Genomic DNA, 27,014 nt, shown 5'->3' on the forward strand with positions numbered 1-27,014 from the left:
CGAGAAGGCCAATGGCATCCTGGCTTGTATCAGGAATGGTGTGGTGAGCAGGACTAGGGAAGTAATCCTGCACCTGTACTGGCGAGGCCCCACCTGAGTGCTGTGTAGAGTTTTGGACACCTCAGTACAGAAAGGACATAGAGGTGCTGGAGCAGGTCCAAAGAAGGGCAACAAGGCTTGTGAAGAGCTTGGAGAATGTGCCCTATGAGGAGACACTGAAGGAACTGGAGCTGTTTAGTCTGGGGAAGAGAAGGCTGAGGGGAGACATTATTGCTCTCTTAAAATACCTGAAAGGTACTTGCAGTGACAGTGGGGTTGGTCTCAGTGGTGCTGAGTGACAGGATAAGAGGAAATGGCCTCAAGTTGCACCAGGTTCAGATTGGATATAAGGATATAAGGAAGAACTTCTTTACAAAAGGGGCTGTAAAGCACTGGAATAGGCTCCTCAGGGAGGTGGTTGAGTCAATGTTCCTGGATGTGTTTAAAAACCATTTGTATGTGTTAGGGGACATGATTTAGTGGAAGGTTGTTAAAGCTGGGGTAGTATGGTTATGTTGTGGTTGGACTTGATGATCTTTAAGGTCTTTTCCAGCCTGAGTGATTCTATGATTCTGTTATGGCTTAATCAGATAAAAGATTAATCAACAGTGAATGTTTCTGATCATGTCTAGTTTTACATATAATAGCAAGTTCTAAAATTTTCTTTGAACAGTGACACTGTTTCAAGAACAGAAAACCATCTACAGGCTGTTTGAAAAGCAGTCATGTAGCAGAAGGGCTGATATCTTAGGTAAGATAAACCAGAAATGACCAACTCATCCACACAAATGCACACAGAAGGAGTTTAAATATTTACAGGGAAAGTAATGCAAACCTTCTCCTTTGCAGTATGTGCAATATCCATGGTAGAACAACCTGCTTTGTTCCAGAAGAATAGTTTCCTTGGGTAAGAACAAAGAATTGGAATGCTCCAATTCTTACAGAACAGGAACCTGAATAAAATTCTGAAATGCTTTTTTTCTGTGGTGTACTGAAGATATGGGGAGGAAGAGGAGATAACAAAACAAAAGAAATGGAAAACTGTCTTTTAGTGGAAATCGTGAAAAAAATTGTGATTAGCATAACAATATCATTGCTCCTGTACTAATCCAGAAATTTGCATTTAAACAAATTAAATACTGTAGGGCATTTCTCTGCAGTTTAAGAATTGTAAATAAAATGCCAGCTACTTTAATCTGTAGCTAGTATAACATGTTTTTGTTGTTGTTGTTGTTGTTGTTGTTGTAAGTGAAAAAGGCATGCATGATTATCTTGTTTGTGCTTGCAATCAGCAACCTACTGTGACTTTGAATTAATTGGGATCCTACTTTTTTTTCCTCTAGGGGTGGGAGACAAGGGTTGCTGTGGGATACAAAACTAGTAAATGACATGGACTCAGAAGAAGCTTGTATTTGTTTGTGCTATGCTCTGGTAGACTTTTCAATGGGATGGCTCCTTAATGAATATTGTGTGCATGTGAGTTATGGGAACTGTGACAAACTTTAAGTTCTGCTGTCATCGTTAGGACAGCAATCTGTAGCAGGATCAATAATGGCACTTCTCTGACACAGTTTTGCTCTTAACTGTAGTACTGTCTTCCAAAAACATTCTGCCGCCCAGCAGCTCCCAGGCAGCTGGCTAAGCAAAGGAGCCAGACAAGTCCCTGAAGTATCATAAACCAAATTTTCAAGGACCATGGAGGGAAACAGACTCTGCATATAGCTAATTGACAGCACACCTCCTCTTTGCATCTTCTTCTCCTCTCACTTTGTCACACTCCTATTACAGTGCCCTCGTGACAGGGCACTAAACCACGTGCATGGTGCACATCCCAAGTGGTTTGGAAATCCTCCCAGTCACGCCACATAACTGAATTTCTTGCCTTTGAGTTCTGATTTTGTAAACCATCTTACGTTGTTGTGCAATGAGGAGAATACTGCAAGCAACACTGGTAGTTTTTACAGGAGGGGGAGGTGTGCTTGAAAGCATGAAGACACTAGAAAATTTGTAGATTACAAACTTCATCATATTTATGAAGGTAGTACTGTGTTTTATTAAATTAAAATCATGATAAATCAATCCAATGTAGTATTTTGTTAGCTCTGAACCATCTTATGAATTAGTCTGTTTACACAGGCATCCCATGATGCAGCTTCCAGTTTGATTTCTCATTCATCTAGTGAAGTTGTTCGCTGTGCCCTTGATTACATTAAAGCTTGAGAGACCTGTATTCTCCTAGCAGGACTCAGGTGCTTTAATAACTATTACTTTACTTTGTCAACACTTCAGAGCTTTCACGTCTGATTTTAATTAGAGGAGCTGTGACATTTTTGCTATCTTCCCAGCAACTGTTTTACTTTGCAGTCATGATGCTCTGATTACAAAAGGCTTGGGGAAGTGCTGTTGCAAGACAGCTTCACTAGGAAGAGACATAGCTTTGTCCCATGTGGTTCTTCCCAAATTCCTTCGAAGTAGAAGGTTTTAACTTTGTATTTCAGGCTTCTTTGTCAGAATCTTGTACAAACATATGCACATAGTAGTGCAAAGCTTAACAAGGTTGTTTGTCAGCCATCACTGAGCAAATGTCAAGAAATTCTTCTAATAAAGCAGTGTTATGATGTGTACTCAGAGCTTACTGGGTGTATGTGTGAGATATGGGAGTCAATTTCATACTGTTTGGTAACATTAGGACCATAAAAGTATAGTGGCCTTAATGCACCTGACTTACATGTCCCCTTGTAAATTAATAGCTGAATGATTATCAGTGTTTTACATCATGCCATGGGGAAATTCAAGGATTTCAATAATTGGGTTTGGGGAAAAAAAAAGAATTCTTCCTACTTCAACACCACTAAAGGAAAACAGTTCTCAATTCTGGATACACTTAATAAGAGCAGATGGTGTATCATAGACGTCCTTGGCACTGTTCATAATGCCACAATGGTTATACCAGGGCCCTCATTCACACTGCTCTGTGGTTAAGGCACTTGCTAAGATACACACTGTAGGGAGGTGCTTTAAAATATAATTTCTGCCAGGATTTTGCTATCCACCTTAATAATAGGCAAAGAACGCTGCAAAAGTAATGCCTTCTATTTTATGATGTTTGCCGGCAGTGTCAGAGGCAGATGTTGTAGGTATGGCAGTAGAGGATAAACATTCCCACAAATACTTCTTTACATTTTATTGCCATGCAACAGATGGCAGCAGAGGGGCAGTCTGACGGAACGGCGTCTGACATGAAAATGCATACGAAGCAAAGGTGTGTCACTGAGTTCCTCTCTGTTAAAAAAAATTCACCCATTGACATTCATCAGTGCTTGCTGAATGTTTCTGGAGACAGAACAGTGGTGAGCACAGTAAAAGCCGGACTGTGTGAGCAATATTTTCCTAGCAATAATGCCATCATAGCAGCTGTGAAACAGTCAGTTACCTCCACTGGTGTAGATTGTTACAAGCACGGCATGTAGGCTCCTATTCATCACAGGCAAAAATGCAGAGCTAATTGTGGTAACTATGCTGAAAAGGAGTGTTTTGCAGCCGAGAATTTTCTCTATCGAATAGTGTTACTGTGCTCTTTGAAACTGTTGTATTTTCCATGGAGATAAATAAGAAGCATTACTTTCAGAGTAACCCATGTGAGAAAATCACCACAGATGTAAAATCACTGGAAATGTATGTCTCAGAACTGTCCAAATAGTTACACATGTTGAAAATAACAATGTTACTGAGCATGAAAACTTCTGCCTAAGTTTTATGAACATTATGATTTCATAATTGTGTTTAGTCAGTTTAATGGATTCAAAGCATGGGTAGCTCTTACATTCATTTGGTTATGTGGATCATTAAATGAAAAGACAAAGAATTTTCAGACAGGTCAGATGTAACTCAGTATGAGAATGCTGATATTACTGTCAGTATTCAAAATCCCAAGTTTACTCATGAGGGGTAGCTATTTTGCAATGAGAAGCTGCCCTTTGGAAACAGGATCAGTCAGTGGAAGAGGAACAGAGTCTTTCTTTTTTATTTATGTTCTAATCCTATTTTGCATTTGTGAGGCAAGAAGTGATAAAAAACAGTGCTGTGAACATGAATTCATCATACAATGTAAATAGCACCAGTTTTCAGCTAGAGGATAGGATAGAAAAATCAATAAAAATGTTAGTATCTTGAGTTTTCCTTCAGTAATCCCCAACCCCACTACTGTGATTGTACATGCCAACTAGGTTCACTCAGAGGCTCGTGCCAAAGATCTCATGGAACAGACTTGTGATCCAGCTGCAAGCATGCAGGGTGCCTCTTAGACAGGATCAGTGTGAATCTTAGATCAGAGTGACAGGCATACTACAACCAGCATAAGTGATAGGCCTTTCTCCTTGACACTTAGTAAGCCTGTGAAACTAAGCTGAATGCTAAATCTGTGAGAAAATAGAAGTTTGAACAGGGGACTGCATACCTCTGTCAAGGGAGACAGACTCCAGAGCAGAGCAGCCCTAAGCCAGATTTCTTTCCTTTACAGTGTCAGATCCCCTGCAGGATGAGGAATAGTCCTATCTGGCAGTTTCTGATTTGAGGTTCTCCCAATACCCAAGACTAGTTGGCACACTGATAGAAAACACTGGTATTGTACCTCTTAATTTATAAAGCACTGTCAAACGTTTTGGAGTTAACTAAAGCAAGCCTGCTGCTAATAAACTGCCTCAGATTTAAATGTCTATATGTGAGGTCAGGGAACAGTTCCATTCGATTTCCAGAGGACTCTGCACCTTGTCCAAGGCTTTATGGAGATCTGTGCTTGTTTCATAAATATCTTTCTGCTTTATTTTTCACATTTATCTCCCGTCAGAGATCATGAGGAGCACAAACGCCATGGAGAAGGGTTGTAGTAGTGGCAAGTAGGTCATGAGGTATTAATAGCCGCCAAGCAGATGGAGAATATTCCAAGTCTTGCACTCATAGATCTCCCAGTTCCAGTTACAGAGTAACATTCAACTAAATTTAAGCCACAGACTTGAATTCCTTAGCTGAACTAAAAACTCACGTTATGCAAGACTAACTCAAAGTGTTTAGAGGCGGAAATTTCTTGTTTGTCATTTGATTTTAGATTGACTGCAGAAAGTGGAGGTGCTCTTCAACTCACTGAAGGCAGTTTGCTAGCTTCCCACTGTCTCAACAAACCTATTAGCCCTTCCTAATTGAAGTGCATGGAAATCCGTGATAACAGTATCAGTGCACAGTAAATGTGAAGATAGCAAGTGTGAATTTTCTAGACAGATAAGCAGCTGGAGCAAGCACACAGACATACTGAAGCGGAACCCCAGCTTCTCTGCAATACTTTTTGCCATCTTTATTATAGAATATAGAATGGGACCCCCAGGGATCACCTAGGCCCTGTACAAGACAACCCATGACCACTGCTCTGAGGAGGTTTTTCTACCATCCCCTCCTGCAGACCCTTTCCCTGACCCCCAGCTGCCCCTCCCCTGGCACAGCTCCATGTCATTCCCTCGGCCCCATCGCTGTCATAGACAGCAGAGCTCAGTGCTGCTCTCTGTTCTCTGTGAGAGCTACAGATGCCATAAGGGTTCCCCTCACCTCCTCTAAGCATACCATAGAACTGCAGCTGCTCATCTTGCCCTCTGGACCCCTTAACATCATCTTCTTATAAGAAAGACATAAATCCATCAGAGAGCCTCCAAAGGAGGGCTACAAAGATGGTGAAGGGTCTGGAACATAAGACATGTAAGGAGAAGCTGAGGTTCTTTGGTTTGTTCAGCCCAGAGCAGGCTGAGGGGTGGTCCCATGAATGGTGCATCTTCTCCTCCAGCAGCAAACTATCTTCCTCAGTATGGTCTGAAGAAGACCACGGACCTTCTGAATCAGCAAGAAGGCTGGCCCAATCTGCACCCCCCAACTGGACATCTTGCATTGTAGTCTGGTAAGAATAAAATCAGTTTACATCTGAACTGCCTCAAAGCTGGCCAGTGAGGAAGGGAAGAGAACTCCTCAGGCCTGAGACCCCCAAGAAGGTCGTACAAATTGACAGTTACCATGAGAAAGTTGTATGAATTGATAGTTACCACGAGAGGAGTATGTAAGAAGCTGGAACAATTTTTGGTTCAAAGCTTGTTTAGTGGTTTCCGTCCAAGATGTAACCTGCTCAACAAGCTTTTGGAGTTAATGGTTACCTTGAGCACAGCAGCAAAAGAAACATACAAAGCTGGGAGACAAAGAGAAACCTTTTTATCTGTTGCTTCTTTTGGGCATTCAAACTGGCTTACAGGGGTCATCTTAGATCACCATGCAACAATTGTGTGATCAATTGCCAATTACCCAACAGGGAAGGGCATGTGCTATGGATGTGCTGTTGCTCCTGATGAACAAAACATTAAGTGTCCCTGACAACTACCAATGCCCCTGATGAACAAAACTAAATCAAGCCCCAGTGAACCAAACAGAAGTGCCTCTGACAACCACCTGCTGTCCCTGGCAACCAATGTGACTCTATAGAGAAGATAAAAACCTGAAGAGTTACAAGATAGAACAGGTACCCCCTCCATCGACTGCAGCTGTGCAGGTATATGAGACATCGCTGAGCGACTTGCTGCCCCCTAAGGACCAAGGAGACATCACTAGATCCCTGGTGGTGACTATCTCCACTTTGTGAACCGTTCACAAGGATTTCGCTCTTTACTGTCACTGACTTTTCCACCTTCCCCACATTCCTTAGTTGCTTAGAATTTGTAATAAATCAATTGGATGGCATTTGGCTTCACTTGCTACCTTAATCTTCCTCTGTGTAAATGTATGTCGAAACATCCCCTCCAGTAATTGGACTGAGACATGGTATAAAAGCTCTCAATTTTTCCTCAGCTTAACCAGTAGCAACAAGAGTCCATGGGGAATGAAAATGCACTAGGCAGGCAAGGACTATGCAGCTACCAAAAGCAAAGCCTGCCCTAAACTTCTTACCCAGTCTCACACCCAAACTCAGATCTGGCCTTCAACCAACCATCTTCTATCAGGCACATGAGGTGACTAATTCTCTCTGTCAGTCTTAAATCCCATGCTGATGAAAGTCCAACCAGTATCAGAATAAATGCACAGTTTCACTGTCAGGCCAGCATAAAGTCACATCTTGCTGTAAGGAAGCAGCAACATTTCAAGGCTTGTGTCTAGCTCTGATAACTTTTAGCAGGAAAGAATGATGTATCCATTAGCAGAACTGTGAAGACATCAGGCTGATTTCTCAAGCAGGTGTAATACCAATAGTCTCATTAAGTCCCGGTAAGTTATCTGTTCATTCAAGACTCAGATAACGAACTGCCAATATAAGAGACATACTGTGGCTCATATCTGATTTGAAGCAGTAATGGGAGCCCTTTGGCTTAGCAAAAATGTAATAGACCTTTACATCCCATTTCATGACCTTGGCAGTCCTTGAATTAGCTTGACATAAAAAAAAAAAAAAAAAAAAAGGAAAGAAAGAAAAAAACAAACAAACAAAAAAGCAGCTCCACAACTGTACAAGGGAGAAAAATGGTATAGCTGTACTTAGGCAATGGTACTGATTAAATTATTTTCATACCATCTGCATTTTGAGGCTGACACAAGCATCATGACCTACAATAGAACTAACTACATTAGAAGTCTAAAGAAAAACATATGGGGTGAGGTGCTGGTAAGAACTCAGAAGTTCATGCAGTCACTTAGTGAAATTCTACACTATCCTGATTAAGAGGCTTTCTTACTGAAGAAAGGATTTTTTTTCCCTCAAAACAAGAGTGAAATAAACGTTTTGCCTCTGCGTACAGAGTGATGTGTTCATGCCATTGCTGCGATTTAGCCAAGAGCTAAATTCCAGATAGTCTTGGCTCTACTGGCTAAGGAAGTTCCAAGTGGCTGAGTGTGGGCATGGTAGCCGCTTTCAGAGACAAGTAGCAAAGAGAACAAGGTCTGGAATGGTCTCTGCTCCCACATTCTGAACTTCTGTCATGAACTGTTGCTTGAGGAGGTGCCTAGATTGTGAGGAGGTGAAGAAAATCCATTTTCATAAAGATCAGACTACTCCCTAGATATTCAGCTCTGGAAATCCATTTCCAGTTCAGCTACTGCATGGTGTTAGAATGTTGCTTCCATTTCCCACAACTCAGTTCCTCCACCTGTAACTCACCAACAGTAATGCTATACATATACTTAAAAAGATTTATTCTGGAACTGTCTTGAGAAAAAAACCCATTCCCTGCATGGTTAGGTCTTGCTGAGGCATATAGTGAGCTGTGTCTACCGTGCTGGAAGGTTGCAGACCTTGCAACAAGAGAGCAATGGATTCAGCAAGCATGTAGGAAGCTTTCCTTCCTTCTTCATATAGTTATTTTGATCCGTCAGTGACAGGATAACTGTAAATGCTACAATCAAATTAGCTATAGCTCAATAACCACTTGCAAATCATTTGCTAACCTTCTGAACAAGAACAGGTCACACATGCACTTTCTCAGGCTATAGACCAGACACGGAAAATGGTGAATCCAGACTGCTACTCAAAATGGAATTTTGTAAGTTTTTGTCCACACTGTAAACATTCCCACTGTGTTTGTCTTCTTCCATTTGCATATGTAAAGAAAAAGTGTCTTTCAAATTATATAAAATCTATTCAATCTCTTCCTACATACATATTTCTTTGTGTGTATCTGCACTCAAATCAGGCAATATATGGTGGCTGTGCATACTGTTTTTTGCAGTGTAGTCAGTTTGCTCTGGCTCTGAAAAGAAACACACAACTCAAAAACCCCCAAACCAAACAAACTCTTTAAATAGTAATTTAATCACCAGAAAAAGAAATGCACAAGGGAAACAGAAAGAGGTTGCACTGTGTGATGAGACAGAAAATTACAAACATCTACTGCCTTTCCACCTTTCCTATGGTGGTAACAAATAAGTAACTGATAGGTTAATGGAGGGCTGTGGAGCTTTTTGTTATGAAGACAGAAGGATTTGCTAATGGAAATGCTGGATATTTGATTCCAAATTGATCATACAGCTGTGAGGCATCCTGGGGTGCCATCATGGTGTGTATCAGACAGTGAGTTGACAGAACAATTCCTCCAGTGGGGTGGCTGGTCAGAAACAGATGCTTAGTTACAATGGTAATGGAAAAGAACTTGCAATACCCCATTCTGGGGGATCCACTGTTCTTGCTTTTACATACAAGTGAGCCAAATGCCTGGAGTTCATATTTCAAGAAGCCACAGCCAGTATGGCTTGAAGCACCAATCATAAGTCTTTCCAGCACCAATCCAGGCGTGTCGTCTCCGTGGGTTTATTTTGCACCCAATCCAGAGATGGTGAAGCCTCATGCCAGCAATGTGCATGGGTTTTGCCAACCAGCTCATTACAACAGAAATAGTTTAAGTGAGGATTTCAGCAGAATGACTCTACAAGACAACCAAGGAAGACCATAATGGTGGAAAAAAAAGCTGTATTTCAAGATACATTTCACTAAGTTCAGAAGTATTGCCCAGTGGGATCTAGTTAGCAAGTATCCAAAGTGACATCTACTGGTGTAAATTTGAATTAGCAAGAAATGTAGGAATGAAGATACAGTAGACCTGCACAAAAAGAGCTACTGGGGACCCCCTTAGGTATAAGTAGGGGAACAAGCAGCTGGAAACTGAACCTGATAAGTTCTTCTAAATAATTGAACATCTAACTATTATTGAAGCAGAGGAGAAAATGTCAGTTGGCTTCTGAGTTGAAAAGTGCTTCCTTTTTCCTTATGTTAAAAATGGCCTAAACCTGCAACACATAAAGGAATCCACAAAGCTTTTCCCACTAGGGAAGAACAGTTATTTTAAGGCTGTGATAAGACCTTGAAAATACACCTTCATTCAGAATTCCTAGGGAATTCTATAAACGAGACTGGATTCATGAAGACAAAGACATACTGCATATCCTAGAAACTTCCATGGAAATATAAAGATGAAATTGCAAGGGTTAGCTATGTACAGATTCCTTTGAATCAATCCAGAGGTAACTGTGTTTAATACTGGCCTTGAAGCTCCTTGACTGGGACATCAGTCACTGTTGAAAAGTGTATCTAGGAGGTCAGTGTTTTCTCTCTCAGCCTTCAAGAGATGCTGGTGAACTAAGGCACATCCAGATAACTTTGTTAACTGTCAGCTTTCTAGTTGTGCTCTTAGGTACTGGGAATTTGTTTGTCAGTTTTTTTTCCAAAAGATAGTCAATTATATCACAGCCAAGTGAGATTTTTATAAAAATACAAAGCAGAAATGCAAACATGGAAGGAGTTTTTCCAAAGTCTGAGTGTACTAGAGAAGAGAAATAGGTAGTTTAATAAGATGTTAAAGGGCTTTACCCTGAAAAGTTCAATACTAAAGATCTTAACTTGATGTTATAAGGAAAAGCAATATGAGACTTTTGAGAATTTGGCTCAGGGACAACAAAGGCTGGCAAGGACATCCTTACAAGGTACAGGTTGGTTTAGAAGTTCTGGCATAAGTCTAGTACTCTTCAAATCGTCTTTATCATCTTTAATGCCTCCAAATGCCAGTATGAAAATGACCTGCAGTGTTATGGTTTCCCTTCAGTCACCTCACCTTGCAAATGTCCTTTCCTTCCTCTGCTCTGCCTGAGTTTAATACAGCTTCCACAGTCCTCAACAGCCAATTAATCAAGTCTGTCCAGATATGCACTTAACACTTCATGACATGTACTTGCAGCTTATAGCCAGAGAAGCCCATGATTAATTTGTTGTAAAGAATGCAATTCTTCTTGGTCTTCATTGTCAGTGATGTTATGATTGTATCCACTCACCCAAGAGCTCACCTCTATGAATGCACAATACAATCCCTGTCCTACAGAGCATCACTCTGGGAGTTATCATAGCCAGGTCTACTGCTTTTTTGTAGTCAGAGGGCACTTGTGACGCACTCATAAATACTATTCTGTTTATTGCTCAGGGAGTACCAGCACTAATCAAAACTAAGCAAAGAATTTTTTTTCTTTGTTGTAGGTTTTGGGTTTTTTTTTTAATCTCTCCATCTATGTAATACATAGATATTTCTGAAAATATTTTAATATCCACACACTGAACAATGGTGGCTACAGCTTAATCAGATCATGTGTGCTGGGTAAAAGTTCACATTACTGGTTAAATGCCAATGATTTAAAAGGAGAGAGATCAGACAACCTGTTTCACTGAAATATGAATGTTATCATTTGAATTGCAGAACTGAGGAAAATCTCTTCATCCTTAGACACATGAAGAATAAAATTTCTGGTTGTTTTATTTTTTTTTCAGTTGTTGATAGCCTCTAATGAAAAATGTAATATATTATATTTCTTCCTCCCAGGGAAGACTGAATATTCAAAATTGGGTTTTCAGGCACTGAAATTTCCAACCTTTTAACAGGAATTTTTAAAGCCCTTGGCAATACCTGTATCTTGAGTTAGCCAAGAATGAAACGTTCCATAGATCCACTAACACAGGAGAGTTTACCTAATACTGTGAAGCTATTTTATAGCAACAGTTTTACTGAAGTTAAATTTCCACTGCTGAGCTTGCAGCCTATTTCTGAAGGTTTGAAATTGCTGGAAAACAGTCAATTCACATTCTAGTCTCCTTCTGCCCTATGACAGGATTTTCAGAGGTATGCACTAGCCACAGATGCAAATATGGAAATGAAATATTCAAAGTAAATAATTCTATTGCATAATTACGTTGCATGTTGATTATATCAAACAAAAATCTAAAGCTAAAACTAGAAGTTCTGATTGTCTTTTTGTCTGAAGGTTTTATCACTCAAAGTGAGTTTAGAAAGCAGTAAAAAAGTAATAAGAAAGAAGAAAGCAATGTTATGGGAATACTTTCCTTTTGGAGAGTTGAAAAGCCTTAACTTCTCCAATTATCAGCAATCCAAGTATTCCAGTGTCACCTGCCTTGAATTATGTAGATGCTGAGATATATAAGTATATATATTTCAGGTATATAACACAAGGTTATAGAGCAGGATACTCAACCCAAGAGCATAGGAAACAAAATGGCTGCTCTTGCATGACATGCTGATAGTGTTGGTGTGAGGCTGTGATCGAGCTAAAAGGGATATCAGCTATTCATTGCCCCACCATCTGGGCACTGGCATCAGAAGCTGACTCATCTGGCTTAAGGGCATGAAAGGTCCCTCAGCAGTCTTGTCTGTGGCAGTCAAATATGGCACCTCTCCCCAGAGAAAGATGTGGGAGGGTCCAGTAGATGTGTGAAGCAGCAGTGTTCAGATCAAGCCTGGTTAAGACCTGGATCAGGCCAGGAAGCAAACTCCACACACAGGCATTGGAGTAGGAAGAAGCTCTCCACATACTATCAAACCATTTTTATATCAGTGTCTGAACTTTAATATTAGATCTTTAATGTCAGGTAGGAACTGATGCCAAAAAAGTTCAAAATGTCATCTCCAAATGTCATTGTCCAAAATTATTTCCAGAAGACAATATTTTGCATTTTTTAATGAAAAAATATTTTCTTGCGGCACAATCTATTCTTTTCTTGCCCTAAAGCATTCTTGTGCCTGGCTGACATGTTGGCTGAGTTCATATGTAATTTCAGTTTAACAGTCTGGATTAAAAACCTGAAGTTAGCTGGAGAACATGTACTGCATCATTACTTTCAAGCTTTCCTACAGCTCCCCTGTTTTCCTGAAGTTGTGAAAGAGATGGTATTCATCACACTTGTTGAAGTACCAAGGCTAAAAGTGTAAAACAACATGACAAATGTTGCTTCTGTTAACTTTGCCTAGAGCAATTCTAGCTGATTCATGAAGCCATTACACCCTGACCTGTGCCTGGTCCACACTAAGGTTGTGTTTTTGTGGCTGTGGGTTTGTGACCCAGGAGTCATACTTTCAAATTTTTCTTCTGAATAAATAATTTATTTTTACTCACTATCTCAATTTACTTGTTCATTTCTTACTCCTTTGCATAAAAAGGAGCCAATCTAGAGAGATATCTAATATCAATAGAGAGATATCTAATATTTAAAACTTACTGGATTTAATTCATACTCACTAACAACAAATTCTGTTGTCTAATACACAAGCTGTGTTTTGGTTTTCTACTCCTTTACATTTCTGTTTTCAGTGTAGTTGGTAGAGTCAGAGGTCATTTCTAAACAAACAAGGAAGGAAATAAACCAATTGCTTTTTTCTCGTTTTTAAAAAGTATTTTCACAATTCTAGTCACCAAGTTACAATACTTGGAAGAAAAAGCTTGCATATCATCATATCAATCTCTATCAGGATTAAATAATCTCTGTCTTTCACATCTCTCAAGCTGAAAAAAGAATAAAAAGAAATCCCATCGTGCTCCTTTCTACAGCCCTTTCTGTCTTTTCTGATTCTGCAGAAAACAACTTCTTTTAAATGCCACACTACCTGAGATTATCCCCATGAGAGAAAAGTGAATGGGGCTCCTGTGTTTACAAGACCCTGTTGCTAATCTCAAAGGCAACCCACCACATGGTTATAAAAGCTGCAGTACAGAGCTTAGACTGAGGTCAAACAACATTCCTCCAAGTGTCCCTGTTTACCCTCTCTGCACAGCCAAACATTCACCACTCAAAGGATCAGGAGTCAATGTATTTCCAAGAGACTTCCACACCCAGTTCTCAGCTTGATTCAGCAAAGCTGACAAAAACCCAGGGAAACTACTATTGGCTAGAGGTGTCAGCCAAGCTTAAATTGCGACCTATTCTCCAACATGCATATGATGGTCACCCATTTTTTATAACAGTGAACACTTCAGGTGACTTAAATACTTTCACTACAGTTTACATAACATCAAGAAAAATGCAAACCCCATCTTGTCACTTCAGTGGCATGACAGTGATTATTGGAAAAAAGGCATTAGGCCAGACGCCTGCAACTAGAAATTCATCACACTTATTTTTCTTAATGACAAAATCAGACCTGTGTCAATGCTTAGAAACAGAAAACACATTAAGCACACAAAACACAAGTTAAAACATTTATATTAAAACGTTACATTATAGGCATATGTATTCACTAAATACACAAAAGAAAACAACAGATTTTGACAGAGTTGAAATTCTTAATCTGTCTGCCTTATAACTAATACCCTGACTCTAACGATCATATCAATATTCTCATTTGGCAGAACCAGTGCCAGGGCCAGACGATTCACATGAAGTTCTATGTCTTCTTAGAAGCCCCAGATTCTTTATTTGCAGAACAGTTCTTTCCAAGATGCACTATAATTTAAGAACAGCCCATCCTTATTCACACTTCTGTCCTGAATCATAATGATTGTGTCAGAAGTTCACCCTATGTTGTCACTGTTTTGTTTATGCACAGTCACTCTCAGCACTGTGGTGGGACTTGAAGCTTTGTCCCAGATACGCTCCTAGGGCACTATAAGCCTCACAGAGGTAGACATAGCACATGGTAAATCTCTTAGACTAAGCAGGACTTCCTCATTAAGTGTACAAGTTTTGGCCTAAAATTGTCAATGAACATGCCATGGCAGCTGAGCCATCATACCCTGTCCTGATACCCAGCCTCTTCTCCTTTCCAGATGTTTTCTTTCATTCTTTGGCAAGTGATATAAACCATGGCATAGGATTTCATTATCAGGGACTCCTCTATCAACCATTAAACACACTTGTTTCCAGGTTATCTGAGCTCCCAGAACCTCTTCCTATAAAATTATTTTTTTCTAAAGAGGCTGTTTTGATTTGGTCTTAAGGATGAGGAAGCAAAACTGCCTTCTCTGTATACATACAGCTCACTAAAACCTAATGCATTGTAACAGTGGGTTCAGCTATCTTAGATTAAGCAAATTTCTCTAGTAAAGACTTGTTTCATACATTTCTTTTCAGTATTATCCTGAATCTTTACAATTATTTGTTTTCTTTTCACAATAAGTTGTAACTTTTCAAGAATCAACCATTAAATTCAGTAGAAGAGGCTGGTTCTCAAAGTTTAAGTTCCTCAGGTAAATGAATCTCTCTTTTCCTAGTTGATTTCCCTGTGAGAAGTGGAAGCCTAAATATAAGAAGTAGAACCATCAACACAAATAGAGCCTCCAAAGTAATACAGACTTTATCTCTCAGCAGCACAGTGAATGATGACTGTTCTCATAAATGGCAAATGCAAGCTCAGAGAGTACATGTATAGGGATAGAGAAGCCTGTATCATATAGAATAACTTAACAGAAGATGAGAAAAAGTTTTCACCCCACACCTTCACTCCCTATTTCAACAATGCATTGCTTCTCAATACGAGAGATGTGTTTAACCAGGGACAGAGATCCAGGAACAATACACAAAATAGAAAGTTCACTTTGGCAAAATAATCACCTGGTTTTATTTGGGTGCTCAGGGAACTGGTTACAAATCAGCTGAAAATAGCAGCTCTCCACAGAGCATTTTAAGTCACCTAGTGTGTGCTGAAAGCCATATCCCTACCTTATCTCGAATCCCTTGTCTCATAACTTCTCTTTCAGCCTCCATCTTGGCATACTTGGCTTTCCTCTCCTCCTCTTCTTGTCTGAGGGCTTCCTGTCGTTCCTCTTCTTTCTTGGCAGCATCAGGGTCTTTCTCCTCATCCCCACCCAGCATCTTTCCCATGTCCTTGGTAGCCCCTAGAAAAAGCACAAGAGGAAGACAGCCTTGTAAAAATCTAGAATAACCACCACCATGCCATCTCTCTGCATTTCCCTCACTCAAGAAGGTTTAGGCTGGAAAGAGACGTTGGTAAAATCCTTTCAAATAATTGTTCATTGGTATTCTTAAAGGTTAGGTGTGGGGAAGAGATATTCACAATCTTTACAAGTCACTCCTCTCAGGGTAGAGAAAGTGGGATGGTGGTTCTTACAGGTAGAGACATTTGCAGTATGTCAGGGTAACTCCTCCTGAACTGCACTGGCAAGGACAGTTGTCTGAATAATCAGTCTCTAACAGCCACCAAGAAATCTGTGAAGATGTGAGCTTTTCCATGGCTTTTCCCTCTTTTTTATTCCGCCTGCATTTATTTTTTCCAAAGCACTTCTTTTCCCAAAGCTCTAAACTGAAAGCAGACCCAAACTGAAAGCAACCTTCCTCCAAAACATGGTGCCTTTACATCCCTCATAGAGGAACATGAAGAAGCTGATCATTGTATGCCTAACAAGATCTAGCATCTATAAACAGTTTTTAGCCAGTTGGGAAGTAATAAACATGACTGCCACCATTCAGCTAAGCTAATTGCAAGCCTCTAGATATTTCCATACTATTGGGAAACCTGTGGAGGAAAAGAAGACTGATCCACCCAGCAACAGATAGCTGGAATGTTTGTGCTCCCCTGCTACTGTCAGCCTGCATCTATGGACAATTTTACTCAGCCTAATCAATATTTTCTTTTCTTGGATACAAGAAAGGCTAACTGAAATTGCAAGCAAGATTTGCTAGAATTTGATAGAAAACAGAAAAGCAGTTAAGCCTGGTTGTGTCATAATTCCTACAGCAGGTACATCACTGAGGAATTTTTCTGTGTATAAATCATTATTGACCCATTAATTTCTGGATTCCTCTAAATAAACATTTCTGTTGATTATTAAACACCTTTGGGTTCAGTAGTCTATCAAGCTTATCTCCTTTAGTTTCTCTCCACTTAGAGCTACCCAGACAGTATAATATGCAAGTTAACTATGAAACAAATTTCAAGACAATTTTTTTTTTCCTCTAAACACTCTTCCAGGTTATCATTAAGCTATAATGTCATCTTTGTTCATCATGCAAAGAATGAAATTGCGGACTTATTTTTCTTTTTTCTCTTAGACAAGACCAGGATTTTGAATATGATAAGCATTAGATTTTACAGCTACTCAAGAACTACTAGAGCAAGAATAAACTCCAAGATCTTCACAGACTCTCTCTCAATTCACCTCAGATTTCAAAGGCACCTTCTAAATGGGTATGATGCTGCACTGTGGTACTGTTGTTAAACAGTTGGAAAGAAATGTATTACGAGAAGCAAAATTTTACAGTGCATTTTATTTCCAGTCTCCTGCATTACTTTTGCTGTAGAAAACCTTTTTTAAATTCCTTTTTCTTCCTAGACATTGAGCTTTACTGTTAGCATCCCCTGGATAGCAGCTGCTGGTTTAAGCTGCTGACCAGTGAATGCTCCAGAGAATTTATGTGCATGACAGCTAGAACGCTACAATTATAGGAGCAAGCTGGAAGAGAAAGCAGAACTTCTGTACTTGTGTCTTCTGAAGCTTCAAAGGTAACTCAGGAGAAGAAAACACTGAATCTGTTCATATAATAACCTTGGGTCTTTTTTGTCTTTTTTAACATCCCAATCGTAACATCTAATTTGACATAAAGATAAGACAGAATGCCAAAGAGATCACTAATCAGTGAGGAGCTTGAAATCTGCACTTCTTCCAGTTTCCCTAGGTAAGACCATAGGATAAATCCAGAAGTGGCTAAAGCTTCAGGATCCTTGCTTCTTAAGAGATAAAAGACAAGGGCAAACTGTCATCTTTCTGGCTGTACTAAGCAATGCATCTTTGCTGCAAAGCTCTTCAGCACCTTCTGTGCTGCACTAGAAAGAGGACTGCTAGCTGACTGAAGGAGCTTATTCTTCCCTCTGCTCAGCCCTCCCACTTACTCAGCCCTTTACACCTTACCTGGAGTGCTATGCCAAGCTTTGGGCTCTCCAGTACAAGACGGATGCAGAGCTAGTGGAGTGACCCAGCTAAGTGTCAAGTGGATGATTAAGGGGCTGAAGGATCTCTTGTACAAGGAGAGACTGAGAGAGCTGGAACTGTTCCACATGGAGCAAAGAAGGGTCAGGAGCCCACAGAGTGTCTCAGTAGTATGCATAAATGTGTTGTGAAAGGAAATGAAGAAAAAGGAGCCAGGCTACTCTGTGGTGCTCAGGACAAGAGGAAATGGGCACGAACTGAAACACAGCAAATCCCATTTAATAATAAGAACTTTTTTTTCCTAACTGGGTGCACTAAGAGGAAGTAGAGTTTCCCTCTGCAGAGATGTTCAAAATTTCACAGGCCTGTTCTATGCCACTCCTTGAGAAACAGATTAGACTGCACAGTCTCAGTAGGTCCCCACAAAAATCAGTTCTGTGATTCTGTGAGATTTCACAAGTATGTGGTATACATCTTAAATGAAAGTGAATTTTGTAAGGGCAAAGTTGCAGAGCACATATCCAAACAGATTCTGGATCTGAACTGATGGAAAGTAAATTCTCTGTCCTCCTAACCTCAGGCACAGGAGCACCATCTCCTAAGATCCTTCAGTAGTTTCCATATCTCGATGACATCAATCCTATTTTTACAGCAGAAAAAGAAACTCACAAAATCAACTGGTATGAATAGTGCTCAATTTGTTACTAACTCAAAAAGAAAAGGAATAGTAGAAAAAAATCTAAATATTGTCATGTAAAATTATTTTCTGAAAAAAACTGTATAGAAGAGCATTTCTAAGGATGACTTGCAGAGTCATCTTGCAGATTAATAGGAACATCTCGGGCATTCTTAATCAAGCAAAGAATGATGGAAATTTCCACAGGCCATTGCTTCAGGTAGGGTAATTAAGTCAAATCAGCAGAATATCTTAAACACAAAATTCATTTTGTAATGCAGATAAATAGCACCCCATGGCTGTCTTCAAGAGGGCTGTATAAATGTGTGCTTAGATCTCAGAGGATGCTACAGAAATTCCCCCTCTAAATCACAGGTGTCAGAGGCAGTAGTGAAAGGGTTACTTTGAGACAGTTATGCCCTGAGGAAATTCTGCACGTTTTGTATATAGGCCAGAAAAATGGCCTTAAAAATAGATTTCTCTTTTAAGCATTCAATAACTACTGTCAAAATAGCCTCCCTTTTAGAACAGCACACTTTGAAACAAGTAAAAGATGGCAACTCATTCTGCCCTGCCTTACATGTCAAGAAGTCCAGGAGATGGATGTTTTGGTACTACTATTTGTGGCTGATCCATATTTAGACTAAACAGATAGGGCAAATGACATTTCAGGTTTTTTAAATGGCAACATGACTTTCATGCTATTATCTAAACATCTGTAGCTAATCACAATGGAGAGGGAATGGGTCATTCCTTTTGCAGCAGCACTTCAGAACCAGAACTAACACCATATAATTGATAATGCTGGGAGAAACTTTTTATTATCTTGGCCACAGTGCACATATCAGTTTATGGCTGGTTTACAAGTAGGCCTCTACCATTTTAATTACTGTTACTGTGCATTAAAAAAGCAGGTGAAACTGCCATTAAGGAAAAAAAGGAAAAGAAAAAAACTGTAGCAAATACTGTGTGATTCCTTAATTTGTCCTGAAGTCAATATACTTAATCACTAATTTGGCAGGAAAGTTTAGACTAGTATTCACCTTAAGTCTTCAATCAAATACTTTTATATGCAAATTTTTATTGCAATGTGAATCATATCCAAAGGAATCAGATCTTCTCCAAATGTTCCTGGCCAAACTTCTTTCACGTTACAGAGATACCTGCAGATTACTCCTTCCGGCTAATATGACACACGCTAGGTCTTCCATTCCAGCCAAAATATACACCAGTATGTGAGATTCTTTGAGACAAATTACAAACTACACTTCTGTTTTCCTACTCCTTCATCAAAATACGGCGCTGCATCTCCAACCTCTTTTTATTCCTCCAGCAAATAAATTATGTGTACAAGTGTAAAATGAGCTGAGAGAGCAGGTATCATCTCCAGCGTGAAATCCAGCTCCCAGCAGGGATGGCTAAATTCAGATTTGGGCTCAAAGATATTTCAACATTTGATGGCTATCTGACTTCCCATAACACCAACTGGAAGCTCCCTATGATCTTCAGTTCCGTCTGTCTACACCTTCATCAGTGACATTTCCTACATGGTCTGAATCACATCCAAGTAAGAAAGTCCATAGTTGCATCAGGTTCCAGGCACGCACACATCTTTGGTGAGCTTGTATCTCTATCTCAGACATCTATACCTCCTGTAAAATCCTTTCCTTGTCTTACACTGAAAGTTGCATGTTAATTACTCTGATCTAGTAAAGTCATCTAACCAGCAAGTTGAGATCAGATTTATTTTGGTTTGGAGACAGAGTATAAGTCCCAAACTAATTAGCAGGAGCAGAAGGCAAAAAGTAGACTGTGAATTGTGCTTTTCAAGATCTCTGCCCAGGCATATCTTCTGTGTTCCCTTCTGGGTTTTCCTCCAAGACTTATAATCTGTGTAATATGAGCTTTTCAGACATAACCTGATACTTTTCCCCTTTTCCATCTCTTCATTATTGAAGTCGCAATGTGTTTTCCTGAAATACATAATGTAAGAAAGCTTCCAATTCCTTCTTTTTTTGAGTCCACCTCAGCCAGGAGATGCCTATTCCAATGTAGCTTGGTACAGCTCAACATAAAGTTATCAAAGTTGTCATGAGTAACAAGAGATTACCAACTACATAATCCAAAATCACTGCATTCAGCCTAACAGAAACTCTGGTCTTTCTATCCTATTGATGGAAATGAGAAAGGCAGAGATGGGTCTGGCACATAGGGATCCTGGTTGTCTCATCTGTTTCAGAAGCAAAGATCTTATCATTACATGAAATCATTACAATAAGAGAGTAACCACTATGACCTTGTTGCACTTTACAGAACGTAGACCTACCCTGCTCTTGATCCACTTAAAAGTAGAAATAAACAAAACAGTGATATTTTAGGAATGTTTTTGGAGTAAAGCAGTACATTTCTCACTGTAGAAAGCTACTTTCTTGCAGATGCTTGTGTATCTCATCGGTGGTAAGGACAAAGATTCCTCTAATTATCTGCCTTTCACTCCTTCAAGTGTGAGATGAAGTTGCAGGGTCTCCTCTTTCTGCTGTTTTATTGGACATGAGATACTGATTTCCAGTCAAAAGGAAAATACCACGTCAATCCTTCAACTGAAAAAAGACTGATCTCTTCCTACTTAAATTTTAGTAAATGTAACAGTCATTCAGGGAAGTAGCATATGCTTTACCAAAACAGTACTTCCATGAACAAAATACTATGTTTGTACTTTAGTACTGAATAGCTCCAAAGGAACCATCACAATTTGTCAATTAACTATCACACCTATGGAAACACATTAGAGATCTCACTTTTGTAAACAAACCACTAATGCTAAGTTCAGTTAAGCAGTACACTTGAGAAATCATAACACCTTTGGAAATGCCAATTTCTGCTCTTTCTGGTACGATGGGGATCTCTGATAAGGGTAATTATCATTGCACTAAGTGAAAAAAATCTTGATGCCATTCAAATCTCAGCGCTCAAAGCAGACATAGAGCTGTGTTCACTTCTCCATATCCACTCAGTTGAAGAGTCTGAAACAACTGAGAAGGAACATATTGATTTGTGTTTTTGCTCCCTTGGCTAAGCTGTGGCCTGAGGTATATTTTTGGGTCAGGGAGATGCCTAACAGTTTCATTGTTAAGTTTTCTGAAACATCACAGAAAAATTAACTTTGAAGGATCCCAGTGAGGTCTGTCTGAACATATCAAGCAGTGAGTTATGGATCCTGAGTAGTCCAAAAGTTATCCAGTGGTAGAATACAAATGGCCATGAAGGGCATCAGAAATGAACTCAGAGCTTCAGCTTACTTTGTTTACAAGGTATGGATTTGTTTATTGATTTTGTTCTTCTCTCCCTCCTCAGTTGGATAGATTACCTTTCAACTAAATGAGAATGCAAGACACCAATCTCATCTACCCTTTGCCTCCAGAATCTGACCTTGTCATTCCTGCCCATCCTCTGTATGATCTGCTATCAAAAGATCGTAGGAGTGAAGGCAAAGCAGTGAACAAAGCTGTGGACAACAGCTGTGTGGCTTTCCAATAGAATTTTGGTTTGCTTTCGGTCAGAATCACACAAAATCATAGAACCATTGAGGTTGGATCTCTGGAGATTACCAAGTACAATCCCCTGCTAAAGCAGGTTCCTGAAAGTAGATCACACAGGGAAGTATCCAGATGGGTCTTGAATATCTCCAGAGAGGGAGACTCTGCAGCCTCTCAGGGCAGCCTGTGCCACTGCTTTGTTACTCTCAGGGTAAAGAAGTTCTTCCTCACGTTCCTTCTTTAAAACTGTTGATGAGATCCCCTTTCAGACTTCTCCAGCTCTCAGCTGTTCCTCATTCAGGAGATGCTTCAGGACCTTCATCTATTTTGTGGCTGTTTGCTGAACTTTCTAGTTGATCCTTGTCTTTCTTGAACTGGGAAACTGAGAACTGGACACAACCTTTATTTTTCCTCTCTCTCAGTTTTCGAGGTTGCTGTTCTACCTATTATTTTGCCAGCATCTGTAGTAATTCCCATTACGCAAACTAGTGGAATTGACTGACTCAATCCTTTCTGCTTTCTGAATATTCATTCTTCACTCTAAAATATTCCCTACTGTTAGCTAACCTGGAAAGATACAATCTGAAGATGCCCACCATCTAGACCAAAGGCTTCGCTGAGACCCACATCCAATGTAACAGGTACCAAGACAGAAATAAGCAATGGCAAGATGTTATTTGCAGAACTATCACTGTGACAAGGCACTTGGGGATAATTTGGATAATCAAGACACAATTATGATCATTTGCAGAATATATTTTGTCCAGCCTTCCCCATTTAATATTCTGGGATATTTTTTTAGTCACTCTTCAGGCTTTGTTCAAAGTGTTAACACCAAAATAATTCTTCAGCCTTGCCATTCCAAGTGCCTTCTTCAGAAAATGATGCTCAAGCTTTTGCTTTGAGTGGCTCCATTCACACAGAGGAGCCTTTATTTTTCAATCCCTAGCAATCTTTGCTTTAGCCATTCTGCAAGGTTAGCTTTCTCTATTTCTGGCATTTTAATTCAGTCTTTCAGTCTTTTCCCATATATCTAGTCAAATAAATTGCATTGGTCAGAGGACTTATGTATGGGAACTGCTGAATCACGGCCTGAACCACTGATTGGTCACCTGAGGTGAGCACCAAGTCAGCCATGGGGGCACAGGTGAAGGTGATATACCTGTGTGGGTGGAAGGGGTGGAGCCTAGTTCCTCCTCTCTCAAACCCCATTTAAGGGCTGACCACCACCAGGGAAGGATCTCTTCTTGGAGATCCCTCCCATGTGGAGTCCTCTGCAAGCCTTGTCATCTTAAAGGTGAGCCATCTTCTCTTTTGTATTACCTGTATAACTGTTTATATAGAACTACTTAAAATATACCATCTTCTATACTATTCCCTGGTGGAGTATCGTCATTAGGAGTTATTTACCCTACATTTGGCGAGCCAGGCAGCTCTAACTAAATCCATAATGTCCTTTATTTGGAGTATGTTTAAATGGGCCAAGGGGGAGAACGTTACCCCCCTAGAACAGACAATCCCTGGTCTAATTCCAGGATTCATGGGGTCACCCTACTATGGATTGGCATCCGTTATTGAGAAATGGGGACCCATGCGGGTTCCAGGGACTGCCGCTCCTTCTCCATCTTATTTGACTGACTACTTCGTAGGATTAGATAAAGACATACTTGTTACCAAGGAGCGGCGGTTAGCTGCCTCTGCAGTAGCCTGGCCATTAGTAATGGCCATACTCAAGTTAGATGTTGCAAATGTTAATATGGAGACTGAAAATCAGTTATTACGAGACCGTATTGAGAAACTGGAACAACAGCTGGGTACATTAACAACCAAAAAGCCTGGCCTAAATGTCCCCACAAGACAAATACGGAATATATTGGTAGAAGACACCCCAAAATCAGAGGAAGAAGACTCTGATATGACAGGGGAAAAGATCTCTAAGGCAGATCTCGAAACTCCATCTATGATGGACCCATTCGAGATTCGGCCTATTATAACTCAAAAAACAAAAAAGGTACAGGATAGACCAGCAGGGGTGCCTCCTGACCAATGGCCCCCTGCAGAAACCTGCCTCCATGTGACCGCTCGTCCGTATACAGCTAATGAGTTGATGGACCTAGTACAACGGTTCCATCAGAAACCAAGGGAAAGCATACCATCATGGCTCCTAAGGTTATGGGATGCAGGAGCTGAAAGTGTTTTAGTAAATGGAACAGAAATGTCAAAATTAGCATCTATAACGATAAACCTGGCCTTAAGACAAAGATTATATGCAGCTGTCCATTATAATGAGGAAAACCATTCTATTATAGATTGGTTGATGGCTGCATGCCGCTTAACATGGCCCAACAAAACCGATATCCCTCTTAATACTGGTTTGTGGTCCTCTATGGAGGACCTCCAGACCTATATCAGAGAACTGGGTATGAGGGAGGCTCTGTATGCGGACACTTTTGAAAGCCCCGATACGGAAAAATTTACAGCGGGCATGAGAGATCTAATACTACAGCAGGCCCCCTCCCACCTATATGGGATGTTGGTTTCCATATTAAATCCGTTGGTGGCATCAGAAGCCATCGTACAGCAGGCAGCCCAGTTAGTAGCAGACTTAGGGGAGACGGAGCGCGTAAGAACCAGGTACCAATAGAATAAAATGGCCCTGGAAGGTGCAGGTAGGACCACGATGGTGCGGCCTACGTGCACCTTGGGGGAGATTATTGGAGGTGGGGGGTTCGGTAGCTCCTCCAGTTATAGGTACATGGCCTACTGAAATAATGGTTAACACTCCAGTCTTCATTGCTAAGGGGACCCCTATCATGTCTCTGTGGCAGATCAGGACACCCCCTTTGGTGCCTGATATAGTCGTACAGCCACAGACATCGGGTCAAAGGGTTTGGTACAGGCGACCAGGGCGTGCCCCTGTACAAGCTGAAGTGTTAACCCAAGACAGGAATACGGCCTGTATCTTGCCCTGGAAAGCGGATCTTCCCCTCTTGGTACCTCTAAAACACTTGTATTACTCCCCATAAGTCTATGAATCACCAGAAGGAATCAAAACAATACTGCAGTGTTCCAGAGTTGTTATAAGACCATGTGAAGCATCTGGTGATGGTCTAACCGGGACTGATGACACGTAAGATGGACCTGCACTGTATGATTACATGCTTCCAGTAGATACCACCGAGCACTGGCCCAAAGAAGAGTTCGACGGATGCGCCGATCATCACTCATATCAGATTACATCAGCATGCGTTGCGACGGGCAATTATGTAAGCGTCGCGATGTATTGGGTCTCTGTATCAAGGGGAACTCACCTTATGGTTACTTGATCAGTGGTTCATGTCGTGAAGGGGTGGAGTGTATGGGAACTGCTGAATCACGGCCTGAACCACTGATTGGTCACCTGAGGTGAGCACCAAGTCAGCCATGGGGGCACAGGTGAAGGTGATATACCTGTGTGGGTGGAAGGGGTGGAGCCTAGTTCCTCCTCTCTCAAACCCCATTTAAGGGCTGACCACCACCAGGGAAGGATCTCTTCTTGGAGATCCCTCCCATGTGGAGTCCTCTGCGAGCCTTGTCATCTTAAAGGTGAGCCATCTTCTCTTTTGTATTACCTGTATAACTGTTTATATAGAACTACTTAAAATATACCATCTTCTATACTATTCCCTGGTGGAGTATCGTCATTAGGAGTTATTTACCCTACAACTTATTGTTGAGAAACAGTCTGCTAAGTTGAGAAAACTCTATGTAATGGTACTTGAAAGATTTAAGGATATTTAGAGATATTTGGAACTCCAGCTGTTTGGAGGGAAATCCATTTTAATCCACTTTGGTAACTAGAATATTGTGAGAGACAGTGTCAAATACCTGAGGACTCTGGCTTGAGCAGTGGGCCTAGGAGAACTCCATGAGGCTCAACAAATCCAAGTGCAACATCTTGCACCCAGGTTGAAGCAACCTCCACTACCAATACAAGCTGGAGTATGAAAGGATTGAGCACAAACCTGTCAAAAGGGACCTGATGGTACTGGCAGATGACAGCTGAACATGAGCCTGCAATGTGCCCCCACAGCTCAGAAAGCCAGCCATATAGTGGGCTGTGTCCAAAGAATTGTGGCCAGCAGGATGAGATAAGTGATTTTGCCTGTCTGCTCTGAGCTGGTGATATCTCACTGCAATATTGCATCCAGATGTGGACGTTCTCAGTACAGGAGAGACTTGGACCTGTAGGAGCAATGCCAGAGGAAGGCTGCAAAAAATGATCCAAGGGTTGGAACGTCTTCCAAATGATAACAGGCTGAAAAAAGCTGGAGCTGTGCAGCTTGGAGAAGAGAATGTTCCAAGATGACCTGTTAGCAGCCTTTCAGTGTCTAAAGGGAAGCTATAAGAAGGAAGGAAATAGACTCTACAGCAGGGTCTGTGGTGACAGGACAAGGGGAAATGGTTTCAAACTTAAAGAGGTAAGAATTTGTTTGGATATAAAAAAAAATCTTTTACACTGGTGGTGGTGAAGCACTGGAACAGTTTGCCCAGAAATGTGGTGGATGCTCTGGAGACTTTCAAATCCAGGCTGGATGGGGCTCTAAGCAATCTGTTTGAGCTGTGAACTCTGTTCATTGCAGGGGAGTTGGACTAGATGACCTTTAAAGGTCCCTTCCAACTCTAAGGATTCTATGATTCTGTGATTTATTCCTTTGCACTGGAGCTAAATTCTTTTAATTTTGCCCTAACAAGAATTTAAAAAGCTGTCTCTAAGTAACATTAAACAATGTATATGGAGAAATCATTTTCAGGTGACACTGGTGTGATATTCTCTCAGACCCACAGTGAAACTATGAAGCTCTCTCCTCATTTTATTTAAATTTTTTTTATGGCCAATCACAGTTTCTATTTCATGACAAACTAGAAACAGCCACTGAGCTAATAAGTATCCGCTATTCAGAATGACCTGATAGGGTTGTTTCCATGCTGGAGCAAGTACTGCACCTTACAATCAAACTGTGAAAGAAGTCAAGCACTGTTGATGTCCTATCAGTGGTAAC

At 40.6% G+C, this 27,014-nt stretch overlaps 1 protein-coding gene across 1 annotated transcript in view; it reads right to left on the reverse strand.

Moving 5' to 3' along the window:
- The window catches only part of CPLX1 (complexin 1), a 118,664-nt gene that overhangs the window by 28,724 nt on the left and 62,926 nt on the right, over positions 1 to 27,014 (reverse strand). Inside the window, exon 3 of the mRNA XM_065744279.1 lies at positions 15,536 to 15,711. Within this exon, the coding sequence (XP_065600351.1) occupies positions 15,536 to 15,711 (176 nt within the window). The remainder of the gene's footprint in view (positions 1 to 15,535; positions 15,712 to 27,014) is intronic.

This window comes from Cyrtonyx montezumae, unplaced genomic scaffold, assembly GCF_038088225.1.
Source record: "Cyrtonyx montezumae isolate F1298 unplaced genomic scaffold, pur_monq_1.0 scaffold_30, whole genome shotgun sequence".
NCBI lineage: Eukaryota > Metazoa > Chordata > Aves > Galliformes > Odontophoridae > Cyrtonyx > Cyrtonyx montezumae.